We start from the raw sequence: 16,851 nt of genomic DNA, 5'->3' as shown, positions 1-16,851 counted from the left end.
GCTATAGCACAGATCAGCCTTCATTCCTTTTTATGGTCAAGTTATATTCCATTGCACGGATGTGCCACATTTTGTTTATCTGTTGATGGACATTTGGGTTGTCTCCATTTTTTGGCTATTATGAATAATGCTGCCATACATTTGCATAAAAATTTGTGTACAAGTTTGTATGGATATTATATTTTCACTTCTCTTGAGCATATAGGAGTGGAATTGCTGGGTCATATGGTAACTATATTTAACTGAGGAACTGGCAGACTGTTTCCCAAAATATCTTCACAAGTTTACATTCTCATGTTAATCTGTAAACAATTTATAAAATGTTTTACATTGAATAAATTATATACATAATAAAAAATTCAAACAGCATAAATGGCTAAAAAGTGAAAAGCAAACTTTACCCTCTACATATTGCAAATGGCTAGGTGGCTGACAGGCTGCTCTGGATCACGAGGTGTAGATGCTTACCTTGTTTTGCACACCTAATGCCTTTGGGACTGAATAGAGAGGGAAAGAGGAAGAGGTGAACTGAATGTGTATTTTGAATCATACAAGTCATCTTCATCTTATTAAGCTCTTTATTCACATCTTTTTTCTTCAAGTTTTATAGAACGGGAATTATTGGTTGAAAGGACTTTTTTCAAAAGGTTTTTAAGATATATTCCCAATCTGCTCTCAGAAATGCCCCAATTTAAAGTCTCATCCGCACTGAATACTCATTTCCCTGTACCTTTGTCAGCAGACTAATAGTATTACCGCTTTACACGTAACTTTCTACTTGACAATTTGCTACACACAAGCAGTCTCCTGACAAGTTGTCTATTCCCCAACGCTGCCTCCAGAAACAGGAAGGGGTCTTTTTCTTTATTCATGTTATTACTTTAGCTCCATCAGTGTGACTCGGCTCTGGGGCTACAGGCACCGTACGGGAGGAGACCGCGTGGCGACCTACCAGATCAAGCTCACCTCGACTCGCTATGGGAGCCAGGATGCACAGCCTCCTTTCCCGGTAGGTCCACCTGGGAGTCTCTAGGCGGCAGAGGGCGCTGTGGAGCCAGGGCCGGACCCCGCCCCCAGGGCCGCGCGCCGCGCCCCGTGACGTATTTCCGCGTCATCTGCCGCCGAGGCGTGCTCTCATTGGCTGTCAGAGAGGCAATTGGGGCGGAGCCAGGTGGGCGTGTGGAAACGCAGCCTCCTGGCATTGGGGGGGCGAGGCTTCCCCTGTCCCCAGCCCTCCCCCAGCTCTCCCCCGCCCTCCAGTCCGTCTCTGGGACTGCTGCGCTGTGCCGCTTGGAACGCGGCAGTGGCGGCGGCGCACTTTCCCGGGCTGTGGCTGGATCAGCGTTGTGGTGCGCGCGCCCGGAGACCGGTTGACTGAGGGAGAGCGGCAGGGAATCCCGGGCTGCCGAGCTGCGCGGGCGGGGAAGCCCTTCGGTTCCCTGTGCACGGAGCAAGTGGGCCGGGGTTTCCCCCAGACCGCCACGGGCCCTTTGGCCCTGACGGGACCGCGCAGGGCGCGCCCCCCGAAGGCAGCCTTCGGGCTTGCGGCCCTGACTTGGCCCCGCGAGGCCGGCGCGGGGCAGCTCAGAGGGAGGAAGCTAGAGGGGCCGCCCTCAGAGTTGGGAGCGCCTTTCCTGGCTCCAAAATGCCCAAGAAGAAGCCGACGCCCATCCAGCTGAACCCGGCCCCGGACGGCTCCGCGGTTAACGGGACCAGCTCGGCGGAGTAAGTCTTGGGGTGGGGGGCGGGCTGGGGAGGCCCGGGCCGGGGTGCAGAAGCCGAGTCGGGTGTGCGCCTCGCGCGGGGCTCTGCCCGGGTCATCACGTACGTCTCGGGCCGCCGGGCGCGAGGAACTCCGGCCGCCGAGGTATCGGTGACTAAGCACTGATTGTGCTCCTGACTCAGACCAGTCCGTGCACCCAACGAGTAGCGATGCCCATCCCCACCCCTCTACCGACCCTTTCAGTCATCCCTGACCTCTGGTCATTTTCCCTCTCCCTAAAAAATAAAAACTGGTTCATCGCCCGCCTCTCCCCAGCTCTTTCTCCTAGATTCACTGGGATTCTGGTGTGTAACGGGGAGAAGGGAGCCGATGTTTTGGAAAAATTAAGATCGCATCTGCGTCTTGAGTTCAACTCAGGGTGTAGAATGTGGAGTCGGGACCGGCGAGCAGTCCTCACCTTCGTGCTGGACACCTGTGGGCTGGGAGTGGCTAGTCGCGACCGCTGCCAGGCCAGCGAGGATGTTTGTACACCGACACGCCCGAGGCTTTTTACTTGTCGACTTTGGGGGCTCCCATTCCTTGGCCTTCTTCCTGGAGACTCTTGTTTTGAAGGGAGCTGCTTTTCTTTTCTTCATCTGACTTTTCATTCATTCACCAGATCTTTTCTCATCGGTGTCTCTCCTGGGCTGCTTTAATTGACCATGAGCCCAATTTTGGACCTGAGACATGACACCATGTTCTTGGAAATCCCACACGAGGTGCTCCGTCTCTGCAACTTCCAGTGTTCATCACAAACCAGCAGTTTACTTCTTTAAACAGTGATGAGTCTGTTTCATGGATGTTTCTGAGTTCCCATAACTCTTTTGTATCCTAGGTAAGGAACAGGACTGTGTGAAGGAGAAAGATCTGATGAGCTGGAGAAATAAACAGAAAAGATTAATAAGAGTTCTTAATCTCTTACCTGCACCCCTGGAAACTTTCGGAAACCAGCTGATGAAAAGAACAGATTAGGCCTTGACCTTCTGCCCTTTGGTGATTTCTGTAACCTTTGTTTGTCTCTCAATTTTAATAGCCTGGGGACCTGGCTTGGTGGCTCTGTCCACCCCTATAATGATCACAAGGCCAGTGGTGAACAGACCCGTGATGTGAGCTCAACCACATTCCTCAGACAAACTCCTTTCTGAAGTATCTGTTTTGCATGATATTAACGTGTCCAGGTTAGTGGATAACTGCATACATCGATGCACGTTTAGTGTGCAGAATTTTATCCCCTTAATATGGTTCTGAAATCACCCCCACCTCCACCACCAGCACCAGAGCAGGGCAGGACAGGACAAATTTTGACCACAGTGGATTCTGACTGAATGTTGTGTCCTGACCATCGTGCTCCCATTCATTTTGGAAGAAGGTAGTGAAAGTGGGGCTTCCCAAGTGGCACTAATGGTAAAGAACCCACCTGCCAATGCAGGCTTGATCCCTTGGGTCGGGAAGATCCTCTGGAGAAGGGCAAGGCAGCTTACTCCAGTACTCTTGCCTGGGAATCCCATGGACAGAGGAGCCTGGTGGGCTACAGTCCATAGGGTCTCAAAGAGTTGGACACGACTGAAGCGACTAAGCCGCAGCAGTGAGTGGAAGTACCTGTAGTCATTCTGTTGTTAATTGTGACCCCAGTGTTCTTACAAAGTGACTGTAAGAACTCACAAAGAACTTACAAAGTTCTTACAATTGTGGCTGTGTTCTTACAAAGGGGAGAGGGAAGAAAAAAAGGAAAAAACTATGCTGAAGTTGGTGGCAGATATATTTGGTGGGAGTGGGAGATTCTAAACAGTGGGTACAAGGTTGGACTCTGGAGTCAGGCTAAGTTTGTGGTTTTGTGATCTGGGTCAGGTCTCTCTAGGGCTTAGGTTTAGTTTTTTTGTCTGTGAAAATGGGTCTAATGATAGATCTATTTAGAGTTGTGACGACTAAATGAGCTAACAGTAGTAACTCTTCCGTCAGTGTTAGCTGCTGGTACCTTTGTTACTGGGTAGAGAATGCTGAGGGAAGCCTGAAGGTAATTTGCAGTCATTGTGGTAGATGAGGTGCCGTAGCTTCTGGATAACCGACCCCCTTACTCAGTTTTCTGTGCCATTCGTATCTACCTCTATGACTCATTGCTGTGTTACAGTAGGCGGCATCCCTGTTTAGGCTGCCTGAGACAAACAGGGACTGTTCCCCTGCTCCCTGCCTCTCATGGGGGAAAGTTTTACACATCTGTTAATACATCTTTCCCATTTTTCAAGCAAAGCTGATGTACTCATGTTTCTCTCAGTAGATCAGGGAATGATTTGGCACATTTTCATAAAGTGTAAAAAGAAAAATGTCCATTGACATTAAAGAACTCTTGGTACTAAATTGGCAAGGTTGTTTCTCTGTGACTCCCTGGCACTTGGGACTGCTCTCTAATGGAGCACTTACCCCATTCAGACAAAGTTATGTTATATGGGACCTGGATTCTATGCAGCTTCTGGGGGTCCTTGAAGAAGAAGACTGCAAAAATATTTCTTTTGCAAGTTTGCAAAAATATATGAGCATATTGCAAGGGTGCTAAATGTTAGAGTGAAATAAGTTGGAAACAAGATCATGTCGTTTCCCTGTTTAAAATGTTTTCACTGGGAATTCCCTAGTGGTCCAAGGATTAGGACTTCCTGTTTCCACTCCTGAGGGCCTGGGTTCAATCCCTCCTCAGGGAACTAAGATCCCACAGACTTCACAACTCAGCACTGCCCCTCCCCCACCCCCCAAAAAGTTTTCATAGTTTCATTGCAGTTAGAATAAAAGAAAATCAAAATTCTTTATATTGGGCTGAGTCTGCTGTATCCCCCGTTCCCTGCCACATCTCTTTAACCACATTTCCTGCTGCTCCTTTCTTCCGTTACTCTGGCCTTCTTTCACTTCCTCCATGGGATGGTCCAGACTCCCTCCAGGCCCTTGCACATGCTGTTCCATTTGCCTGACATGAGTCCTCCCTTTCTCTTCCCAAGCTGCGAAGGAAGCAGTCTTCACCTCTGAGTAAATGTCATTTCCTCAGAGATGTTCACAGACCACCTAATCTAAACTGGGTCCCTCTTTCTCATGTCACCTGACTTTTTTAATGGCACTCCTTCACTGTCCATAGTCTTTTACTGGGATATTTAAATATTTCTGTCTTCTGTACACCTTATAACCTATAAGATTGGACTGTCCTTTTCTGATTTACTGTTCAATAAGTAGTGCCTGGAATAGTACCTAGAAAGTAATAAGTGCACAAATGTTTGTGGAGAAAATTAGTGAAATTACTAATATTTGCGCAGTCTGTTTATCAAGTCTTTTAATAGCTTTTCATTTTTTTTTTTTTTTGTTATTTCTCCCTATATTTTTATTCCCTCCTCCCCACTTTCTTCTCTCTCCAGGACACCATCTCACCTACTCTAGATATTTAATATATGGTCTTATAATTCTACCTATTCGTTGGGTATATGTGTGCTTTTGGGAGGGAGATAGTGTTGTTTTGTGTGCTTAGGGTGCTGTATACTATTGTGCTATTATTCAACCTTGAAAGAGGAGGAAATCCTGCCATTTGCAACACCATGGATGGACCTGGAGGACAGTATGCTAAATGAAATAAGCTAGACACAGAAAGAAAAATACTGCATGATCTCAGATTTTATGTGGAATCTAAAAAAAGGGGGTACATGAAAGCATAGAGTAGATAGGTGGTTACCTGGGGTGGGGAGGTGGCGGAAATGGGAGGATATTTGTCAAAGGATACAAAGTTGTAGTTAATAGAGTGAATAAGTCTAGAGATCTAATGCTTAGCGTGATGACTATAGTTAATAATACTGTGTTGAATACTGGACATTTGCTGGGAGAGTTGATTTCAGGTGCTCTTGTCACACACACTCCACATGGTAAATGTGTGAGGAGATGTGTATGTTAATTAGCGTGACTGAAATAATCATTTCACTGTGTGTATATAGTGAATCATCATGTTGTGCACTTTAAATATTTTCATTTTTTTAAATTAAAAATCCTATTGTGCTATAAATCTGCATCAGTTGGGATAGACTAGAAAATCTCAGTAGTTTACCATGCTTTCAGATTAATGGGAGGCTCTTTTGATTGGATTCCAATCAGGGACTCAGGCTGATGGAGGCACCATGTCTGAAATACGCTTAGTGAGAAAGGAATCTTGAGAACCACATGCTGGCTTTTAAAGTTTCTGCCCAGAAGGGTCACTTTTGCTCCCATTTTTGTAAAGCAAATCACATGGCGATAGTGACCTTAAAAGGGGACAGGGGCCTTCTTGGAAGGAAAAGAATCATCAATATTTGAATGGAAGCAATGACCACCCTTAACTTTTATTTCAGGTTTTTTCTTTTTGAAACAAGTACCGTATTTCTGAGCTCTGTTCATAGTGTTATACGTGTGTCTAGTTGATCATCTCTCTTGGTTGCAGAGCAGTCTACCGTGTGCGGGTACCACATTCTACTTATCATTCCCCTAGAATAAGACAGTTTTGTCGTTTCTAACCCCTTGCTGCTTCAAACAGTGAAGCCATCACTGTCCTTAAATCTGTACCTCCTTTTGGACTCTTATAAGAGTTCCCTGTGGAATGTACTCAGAAATGGGGTTGCTGAGTTTGAGGGTACTTTGCCTCTCCTTCCATGGTAAGGCACTCAGTTAATCTTTCTTTGTGCCCCCCCTTTTTTTTTTTCTGTTTCCTTTTTATTTTTGAAATTGTGAAAGTACGAAAACACACAGGAGACTTGGAAAACACAGAACAAGTTATATATAGTTCCACTATATATTACAGTTATTTTTTTAAGTAGGTAAATTAAGATTTTTAGTTGGAGTTTCAATATCAAACTCTCAAAAATTAATAGAATGAATATACAGAAAAGTAGAAGGATATAGTGGATCTGGAAGGCGCCATGAAGCAATTCAGCATAATTAAAATTCATAAAGTTCACATATCAGTAGGATACAAAATCTATTCAAGTTCCCATAGACTGTAAACTAGGAGACATTGAAACATATCCAGGGACATAAAACAAGGTGCAAAAATTTCATGGTGTAGGGGAATTGAAATCATACAGTCTGTTCTTTCTTTGTGTTTTAAAGAGCACTTGTAACCCTCCCAAGGAGAAGCTGGCGCCCAAGCAGAGTTCGAAGTTGCAATGCAGGGTGCTCCCAAGACCTCACTTTTTCTTTTACCTTAGGCAGGTCTTTTGTACTTTCTGACTTTTCATTTCCTTATCCACAGAGTGAGGATGAGAGTGGTTTGTAAAGTATTTGTCTTAGTGGCCTACAAGGCTCTGCATGATCAGGTTCTTAGTTTTCCGCATCGTCCCCTTCACTCTTGGCTCCAGCCGTGCTGTTCCCTTTGCTGTTCCACAGTTGGTTGGGTGCATTCCAATCTCAGAACTTCTGCTGTTCTCTCTGCCTGGAATTCTCTTCTGCCAAATACCCCCATGACTTGCTCCCTCACTTCCTTTGGAACTTTGCTCAAATGTTTCTTCACACAGGCCATCTTTGATCACTCTATTTGTAGCACTCCCTATCATGCTTGGCTCCCTTATTTGCCGTTTTTCTTCGCAGCACTTACCACTAATTACTGTTGCATTGTCTATAAATATTTATTTCCACCTCCCCCTGTCCTAAAATGTATGCTTAATGAAGGCGGGGGGTTGGTCTGTTCCTTGCTCAGTGAGTAGATCAGTGTCTGGCCCATAGCAGATACTCAGTAGATATCTGTTGACTGAATGATTGAACTGTTCCTACCTTGAAGGAGTATCATGAAGATTAAACGAGATAACACATACGGAAGTGCTTTGAAGGCCACAAGGTGCTGAATAAACAAGGCGCGTTGCTTGGTGGCATCCACAGCTTTTTGATTTGCATCAGCACTTTCTGCAGGTTTGTGGGAACACACATCTGTTAGTGTGAAGGCCCTTAAGGAAGCGGGTAGAGAGGTTGAAACAGGTTGCTGTGCTTTGGGGGGATCTCTTACGGCCTTAGGCACTTCCCTGATGGCTCAGTTGATAAAGAATCCGCCTGCAATGCAGGAAATCCTGGTTGGATTCCTGGGTCAGGAAGATCCGCTGGAGAAGGGATAGGCTACCCACTCCAGTATTCTTGGGCTTCCTTTGTTGCTCAGCTGGTAAAGAATCCACCTGCAATGCGGGAGATCTGGGTTTGATCCCTGGGTTGGGAAGATCCCATGGAGAAGGGAATGGCTACCCACTCCAGTGTGGGCTTCCCTTGTGGCTCAGCTGATAAAGAATCCGCCTTCAGTGCGGGATACCTGGATTTGATCCGTGGTTGGGAAGATCCCCTGGAGAAGGGAAAGGCTGCCCTCTCCAGTATTCTGGCCTGGAGAATTCCATGGGGTCGCAAAGAGTTGGACACGACTGAGCGTCTTTCACTTACAACCTTACCTGGGATGTACATTATGATAACTAGAAGCTTTTGAAGTGGTTTTAACTGACTTTGTAGTCTGAATTTAGGTGCTTCTACTGGTTTGTTCCTGCAATAACTAATACTGGTGCAGTCTTTTGAGAACAGCTTCAGGTAAAAAGTAGGGCCAGCTGAATCTTGAGTCCTTGGGAAGAATGTCTCTGCTGTTGTTGCAGCAGATACAGAAAGAGCAAAAGGTTCATAAAGATGACTTAGCCTGGGGCAAGGAGATGTGTAAGGCACTTGTTTGAACATAAACCCGGACAGCATTCTACTCTCACTGATTTATGCATCTTTTGAAAACAGGGAGAGAATACTTCAGCAGAGCTTCCCATCTCCAGCTTGATTTTTCTCTGGCTGATTCCTTTATTGTCCTCCCATTGCCCCTGCTTTTTACCTCTGTCTGGTCTTGCTCACATGGTTTCCTTTGTCTGGAATGCCCTCCTCCACTTTCCTGTGTGATTTTATTTTTGTCTTGTATTTGCCACCACACTTTAGGTGAGGGGAGGACCTATAACTATGCGGAAAGGAACCATGACCATCTTGTGTACTGATGTTTCCCCCACATCTACTCCAGGGCCTGGAATGAAAGAATGCTCCCATCTTTCAAGACCTAGAATAGAGTTCATCTCCCATGTAGCCTTTTCTGAGTAACTCCATGCTATTCTAGGACCCGAGTTTGAGACTTAGTTATGCTACTTCTATATTGCTGATGTTTGGCAGGTCATTTATTTACTAAAAAAAATTTTTTTGTATGTTATTTAACTTCACTGAGTCTTAGTTTCCCTCATTAGTAAAGTAAGGATGATAATATAACAAACCTGTGAGGGAAGGAGGGCAAGTGAGCATCATCCAAAATAACGTTATAAAAGTACTTTATGATTGTCGGAAGCTGTCTACATGGGAAGTGTAATTAGAGGTGCCCCAGCTTTGGTTTCTTCTCAGCTGACTGTTACCTTTTTTTTCTTAATACCAAATTGCAAATGTTGATAAATCATGTTAATTTATACATTTTATATGCTGCCTGTTCTTCGAAGTCTTACCCAAACCTGCATCTAATCAAGCCTTGAGATCTGACTTCTTGTTTACAGCAAATACGGGGACAGAGAAACAAGTGAAATGACACCAGGAGGAAACAGACAAATTTAGGATGTGGAATATTCTCTAAGACAACCGACCCCGTCCCTTTAAACAGTCAGTGTCATGCGGGAAAAGTAAGGGAGGGTGCTGTTTGAGAACAACAGACTAAGGAGACTGGCAGTCAAATGTAATGCGTGAGCCTCGGTTGGGCACTGAATCAAAAATAATAGCTGTAACAATGATCTCTTGGAACAACTAGGGAAATTTAAATAGAGAATTATGGTTAATTTTTTAGATGTAATAATGGTATGATTATGTAGCAGACTGTTGTTGTTCATAGTTGATGAGTGAAACTTTGAAGTGGTTCAGGAAAAAAAATTACACTCACATAAAGCAAGTGGGGCAAAATTGTTCACAGTTGTTTAGTTGGTTAGTGTATGAGTTTGACTGTTCCCTTCTTTCCATATTTCTTATGTTTGAAAAAATTAATAATAAGTTTTTTAAAAGTACCCAGAGATTAAAATTCATCCTAAATCTTATGTCCTTTTAAAGATTAACTCACATTTTCTCTTTTTTTCATATTTTATTATTATTTTTTTTACTTTACAATATTGTATTGGTTTTCACGTTTCCTCTCTCCCCCTTTGTACTCTGGCCGGTGTGTTTGTGTGCGTGCTTCATCACTCAGTCGTGTCCTACTCTTTTAGGCCTCGTGGATTGTTTTTTCCAGGCAAGAACAGTGAAGTGGGTTGCTATTTTCTCCTCCAGGGGGGTCTTCCCTGACCCAGGGATCAAACCTGAGTCTCCTGCATCTGCTGCATTGCAGATGAATTCTTTACCATTGTACCATCTGGCTTATATTGTATAATAAACATCACAGTAAATTCTGTATCATTTTGAAGTCATATGCTTTCTTTTTCACTAAATGTTCCTTGTGTCTTTTTTTCTCTCCATTAATTTGATTACTTGGGACCATGCCTTTTTGAACCCCTGGGTCCACATCACTCCATTCGCTTAGTATAGTAAATCATTATTGGTAAATTGGACAAAACCAAAATAACGTTTAAACAAGCTAACCACCACCAACAAAAAACTCTTCCTTGCAAGCTTTCATTGGTATCAATTGGTAATTGTTTCTACCACACCCATAGGAAGCACAGGTCAAGCAACGGAGAATCTTTCCAACATATTGAGAAAACCTGGAGAACCCCCAGACTGGGAAGATGATGATGTGAATTTGAGAAGAAAGCTTAGAGTCTCAGTTTTGTTTCTCTTAGGCTCTTCTAGAAGCTGCCAGTTTTGAAAAATCATCCTAGTCTCTTTCTGCCACTTGAGTATGTTTTTACTTTGTGTCCTGTATCCTGTCTCTTTTGTCTGAAAACCCAAGAAAGCTGTTTGAAGGCTCACATACCTGTTTGCTAAAACTAACACCTTCCAGAATGAATTGCATTTTTGTTTTTAAAAGAGCAGGTGTTCTCTGAATCCTGGTGCAGGGCCTACTGCTAAAAATGCTGATCCTGCCTCTGATTTCTTGGTGAAGCTCCCAGGGGTATCCTGCTTTGATGTCAGCAAGGGAGTCAGATAAGAAGACGTTGCATGGGGGTTGAAGAAAAATCAAATAGAGGGATTTCTTCCCCCCGAACCCAACTCTTTTGAATATTTGCTTGCTCAAGTACCAAAACCAATACAGAATTGTAAAGTAAAAATTAAAAATAAATAAATAAATTAAAAAAAAAAAAGAAAATTGAATATATCAGTACCCTTTTAAGGGAAGAACCTGCAGACATTAAATTTTCCAGTTTAACTTTTGGTTATTCTATTATATACATATATTGATAACTGTAATCAGTTGATGGGCTCCCCTCCTACCCCATTTTTACTCACAGACATAATTCTCATGCTTGTCATTTATTTTTGGCTAAAGAGTAGAATTTGATAGGACCTGGCTTCACAAATGACACTTTGTTGATTATTTAGATGGCTTTGTTGATTATTTAGATTATATTTAAAATAAAAATTTTATTATTTACTGATACTCTTATGAGTATTTTGAACTAATTTGTGTTGTTCTTTTAAATTAACTCATACACCAAATCAGAGGCAATGAACCATGTTACCCATTTTTTATGTATTACTGAATATGTTCCATAAAAAGACAGAACCAATTTACAATGTATATTTCAACTAGTTCCTCAAGCTTTAGGAAGTTGGGGTTTTTTTTTCTTTTTTTTTTGAAATTTAATGATTTTTTAAAAAAAAATAGTTTAATAGGGCTCCTTCTCAGTCTGCTTTGCTTTGTTTGCCAGGCTGTATTTTTGAAATGGGATTATTTTCAGTCTAAACTAATATTTAATGAATGCATTTTGAATGTAATTTGCTCTGCTGGATGGTGTAGATAGGTGAGTAAGATTGTTTTTTCCTCCAAGGATCTTAAAGTCTCATGTATGGAGAGGTTGCAGGTTCATGAGAAGGAGGAAACAGATGGGTAGAGTAAGAAAAGTGCTCCAGGAGAAAGGTACAAAGAAAGTACTGTTAATGCTCATTGAGAGGAGGAAGAACACATCCAGTGGGGAAGATTAGGAAGGCCTTCACAGAGGAGATGACATTTGAGCTGGGTCTTGAAGGATGGCTAGGATTTCCAAGGGAAAGGGGGGAGGGAGGGGGCCTGGCAGGAAGAGAGCTCAGGATGAGCAGCTTCACATAAGTGGGAAAGCTTGGGATGTGTAGAGGAGCGGCAGCTAGTTCAGTGTGCTGGGATGCATAGCTGCAGGTCGCAGGAGATGAAGCTGGAGAGGTAGGTGGGAAGGTTTTGTGGTACCAACCAAACACTTTGAAAAGTTTCATGCAAGCTTTTCTCTTCTCAGACCATTTTTTAAAGATACGTCTAAATAGCTTTGATGTGCTTTGTGTTTTATTTGTTAGTCTCTTTTATTAGCCAGTAGACAATTACTTGTCTTTTGGTTTGTTGAAGCAGTAAGTCAGTGTGCTTCGTATTTTTTCAGTTTTATAAATTATGTGGCTACTACATCACCCCATTGTGATGTTTCCTTTTTATATTGTATTACTTAGGAAAAAACACATATATTCTTTATTTTCCAAAGCATGTCTTTTGTATGGTACAACCTACTTTTCTTTAGTATTCATACATGTTGCATTATTTCATAACTAGCAGGAGTATGTGGCTTCATTTTCTTCTAGCCTTTTCTCTCCCTTATATGGTCCCATCTGGAATTAATGTGTTTGGGGTGAAGTATGGGTCTATGTTAATTTTTCTACACAATGAGGTCTAATATCTTCATGGAGTTTATTAAATAGGATTTTTGTCTCTTGTATTTTCAGGTTTATTTTATGTGGTCTTTATGGTATTTTTAAAATCTATTTCTAAAATTTATTTTTAACTCTTACATACTTTTGAGTCCTTTTTTTTTCTTTTTTCCTTAAATTGGGTAGGGTTAAAGAAAACTTTCAAAATTGTCATGGTGTATAATGTCTCCCCCTCTTTTTCTATTATGGTGTTATAGTTTCTTTTGAATAATCCTCTTGTGTCCTGAGTTAATATTTCAAATACCTAACATTTTGATGCTGTTGTGATTGGACATTTTCTAATTTGTGTATTCCATCTTGACTGTGATTTGATTTTTATGAATTGTTTATATCCTGAAGCTTTGTTAAATTCATTTATTGTATCTAGTGACTTCTGACTGAATATCAGTATTTCTAGATTTATTAGTGTCATCTGCAAAACGTAACTCAGTTTTTCCCTCTCAACACCATTTCTATTTTATAGCCATCTCAACTTGCTTTGCCCTCAACAGCGGTTCCTGTGTCCCAGGGGAACATTTGAAACTAATGAGGCTTCCCAGGAACCTTCGGGGCTAGGGGCTTTTCTGCTCTTTCCAAAGAGTTGTGAAAATAGGAAGCAGCTGTCCAGCTTTCTAGAAGCAGCGCTTGTTAGGGCTGGCAGGGTTTTTACAGATCCCCTAGCCCTGTGCTCCTTTTGCAGTATAAGGAAACCAGACCCGGAGAGGGGAAGGAGCTTGCTGGGAGCTCACACAGCTGGAGTTAAAGAAGGTACCTGAAATTTTATCCCAACTCAGACATATTTTAATTTGGTATGCTTACTTGGTCTGAAAAATTTCTAAGTTTACCCCAAACTGAATTTTGGTAATTTTACCCAGTCTTCTTAAAAAATTTTTATAAACCTCTTTTCAGGTAATAATCTGAAACTCTGGAAAAGGATATCTCTCTATATCACCACTCAACTAAGGTGTTTGAGGAAAAAGGGAGTGAGGAAATGGAGGGAGGAAAGGATATTTTATTTTTGTTCAGGATCCTTAGTAGGAGGGCCTATTTTTAAGCTTCATAATGTCAGTTTTTAAAGCAGTGGTTTTCAGAATAACCACAGACAGAAGTCCTGTGAAATGAATGCCTTTCTAGAATTGACCTATTTTGAGTTCACACTGTTACCCAAGAAAGGTTCAGAATTTCAGATGCTCTTAAGCACATTTACTTTTCAGACAAAGGAGAACAACTGAGTTGAGTGAATGATCTGCATAGGTTCCAGATTCTGGTTAAATCTTGAAACTTGGGGAGTTGTAAGGAGAAGACATGACTAATCAATCACAATTTTGTACTGACATGTTGACTGGATCCAGGTTCATTACGTTTCTTTATTGAGTTAGAACTTAAATTTCCAGGTTATTATTTTTTTTTAATTAGATTAGACCCTCACCACATTTGAGAGTTCCGAGTTGAAATTATTTGCCCTATTTGATTTCATATCTTCCTTCAGTAAATAATCCTTCAAGGATGTCCTTGTTGGGGAGGCCTCAGAAGTTAGCAGGATTTCTAAGCTAACTATAAACCTTTTGTCTAATGGCTCACTCAAATCCAGATTGAAATCCTACCAAAATGCTAGCCTGTATTTCACCTCCTCTGTCTCTTTCCCTCTTTCTGAGTCTGTGGAATGCTAGAAAAACAAGAGGAGGGTAGTTTACCATTCCAGTAATTATTAACAGTAGAAAATACATCCTGCTTATCGTAGGCATCCCTTTGTGTCCACTGATAAAACTTGGACATTGGAGCCACATAAGAGTTCTGTTCACCAAAAGAAGGACCAGCAGAATGTTGGACAAGGCTCATAACACATTATATTAGATAGAGAGTGCAACACTTATATTATTTTACTGGAACACTTCCAAAACATAGTCGTCTTTTTGCCTTATTTTATTTTGGTTACTAAATTAGTGCAGGGTTAGCCATACATGCAGCTTGTAAAAAGGCAGTCCTGAAGCATTTACAAATAAAAAAGTAGTTATAAAATATTTATTAGGGGAAGTCAAGGGGAGAGTTAGCGAGGAAAGTACCAAAAAACCACCAACAGGTGTTTTGGTTGCACTGAACAAAGTTTCAGCTTGATAGGCAATCAGGGGGAAGGGTTTTGTGAATTCCTGAAATGTGAGGTGGCATGCGAGGTGGAGGGGACACAGGATAAGCGGAAATTAGCGGTTCCGGAGACACAGAAGACTTGGGTTACTGGAGGCTCACCCCTTGCTGAAGATCTGTAACAATTCCTGAGCAAGTGGCTTTCTTGAAAAACAAGAGCTGCATCTGTAGGGCCCAGGTACGGAGCAATCAAGTATGGGTCCTAGATTAGGAAAGGCAAAAGATAGGATAAAGGCAAAAGACATAAAACTTTATCCCTGAAGGACATCGTAACTGAAAAAAAACTACCACTGAGGGAGGAACTTGCTGATCTGTTTCATCCATTATCTTAAACTTGCACTAAAATTTGGCAAGAAGGGTCATAATATTGTTACACAGATAAGGAAAATGAGGTTCAGGAATTTGCATGTTTGCCTAATAGTAAATGGTGGAGCTAAGTTTGGAACCCAGGTCTGTCTTGCTCTAACACTCAAGCTCTTCCCACATAGCCCTCCAAAGATCGCATAAAATACTAGAGGTCATCTTCGAGCTACTCTTGCCAGAACTGTATCCACTAGCCATATGTAACTATTTAAATGTTAATGAATTAAAATTAAAGTTAAGAATTGGTTCCTAATTTATACTAGCCACACGGAGGACTCAGTAGCCACATGTGGCTAGTGGTTACTGTACTGGGCAGCACAGATTACATTTTCATCATTGCAGAGAATCTGTTAGTATCCAGCGGTTATCCAATTTAACTCTTATTTATTTTTGCCCCTTTATTTTGCAAAGGAGAAAATGAAGGACAAAGGAACTAATTTGTTCAGTGTCTCCAGGCCGTTGGGCTGGTTGCTTGGTAGCTTTTCCTATGTTCCACCCGCTTCCTTAAAAAAAAATTAGCAGAATAGAGATGTGCAAAAGCAGTGACTCCTACTCTCTCAGCTTTGCCTGGGCTTCAAACTAGATTCTTCCTCCCAAAGTACAGTCCTGAGTTTTCACGAGTTCAAAGAACATTTCGTGGTTAATTTCCCCCAGGGAAATGAAAGATGTTTTTTGGAAAGGAATTCCATGCTAAATGTATGAAATAGCACTTTGATTCCTTCTGGTTCTTTCTCTGCTTTCCTACTAAGCACTTCGTAATTGAACTTGCAGCTGCCAACCATTTGTCTTCCAAATAAGGCCAACTTCAAAACAGTTCAAATGACAGAGGTATATATACTTTGAATGCCAGCAGCTGCTTGTTATTTGCTGTTTATTCCAATGGCATTTGTGTTAGGGTCAAGTAGATTTAGATTATGCCCAGAATTACAACAATAGATTTCTAACTTGTGTGTTTAGAAGATTAAGATGTATTAACATTCATTTAAGTGATATTTAGTATACCTAATATGTATCAGGTACTGGGCTGAGAGATGGACAAAAAGGTTTGCTGAAAATTGGAAAAGATCAGTGTTGAATGTGTTTTAAATTTTATGATTTTTATTGTCAGTATTTGCCATCCATATATATATATCTATTTAGTCCTAAATGCAATAAAAGCTTCAGTTTGGAGCATAGCTTTGAAATAAAGTGAAGAATCACGTGCAAATGTTCTTTTAGTAGATGCTATTAAAGACGTTTAAATTATATACTCCAGTGTTCAAATGACAGTCTAAAGTGTGTGTGTGTGCTTGGGGGATGAACCTGTGAGAAAAACCAAGGCGTTGTACTGGGGTAGTATTTTTACGAAGCCTAAATGTGATGTTTGATTTCAGTTTAACAGACTCATAGCTTAGAAAATTGTCTTTCAGAAACAGAGAAATTAAAGTTTGGGGCTTTTTCCAAAGGAAATGTTAAAATCACATAAATGAGTATGCTCAGAGAGATCAAAAGCAAATTTGAGGTGCTTCTGTGGTGACTCAGTGGTAGAGAATCTGCCGCCAGTGCAGGAGGTACCAGGTCGATCCCTGGCCTGGGAGGATCCCACGTGCTGTGGAACAGCTAAGCCTGCGCACTACAGTATGGAGCCCGTGCTCCAGAGCCTGGGAGCCATGACGACAGAGCCTTCGCGCCACAACTGCTGAAGCCTGTGCTCCCCAACAAGAGGAGCCGCCACAGTGGGAAACCCACAAAGGACATGAAGAGTAGCCCCTGCTCACCACAGC

General features: G+C 41.9%; 1 protein-coding gene across 2 annotated transcripts in view; it reads left to right on the top strand.

The window, feature by feature from the left end:
• Nucleotides 1-1,128: 1,128 nt before the first annotated feature.
• LOC120860906 (dual specificity mitogen-activated protein kinase kinase 1) overlaps nt 1,129-16,851 on the top strand; it is a 73,590-nt gene continuing 57,867 nt past the window's right edge. Inside the window, exon 1 of one of the 2 annotated variants that reach the window (XM_040236621.1) lies at nt 1,129-1,725. In XM_040236621.1, coding sequence (XP_040092555.1) covers nt 1,646-1,725 — 80 coding nt within the window. In that variant the 5' untranslated portion in view covers nt 1,129-1,645. Of the gene's footprint in view, nt 1,726-11,760; nt 12,075-16,851 lie in introns of those variants that run through there. The other variant, XM_040236622.1, reaches the window with a different exon arrangement.

Source organism: Oryx dammah, unplaced genomic scaffold (genome assembly GCF_014754425.2).
Source record: "Oryx dammah isolate SB20612 unplaced genomic scaffold, SCBI_Odam_1.1 HiC_scaffold_11209, whole genome shotgun sequence".
Lineage (NCBI taxonomy): Eukaryota > Metazoa > Chordata > Mammalia > Artiodactyla > Bovidae > Oryx > Oryx dammah.
This window is presented reverse-complemented; position numbering and strand designations above follow the sequence as displayed.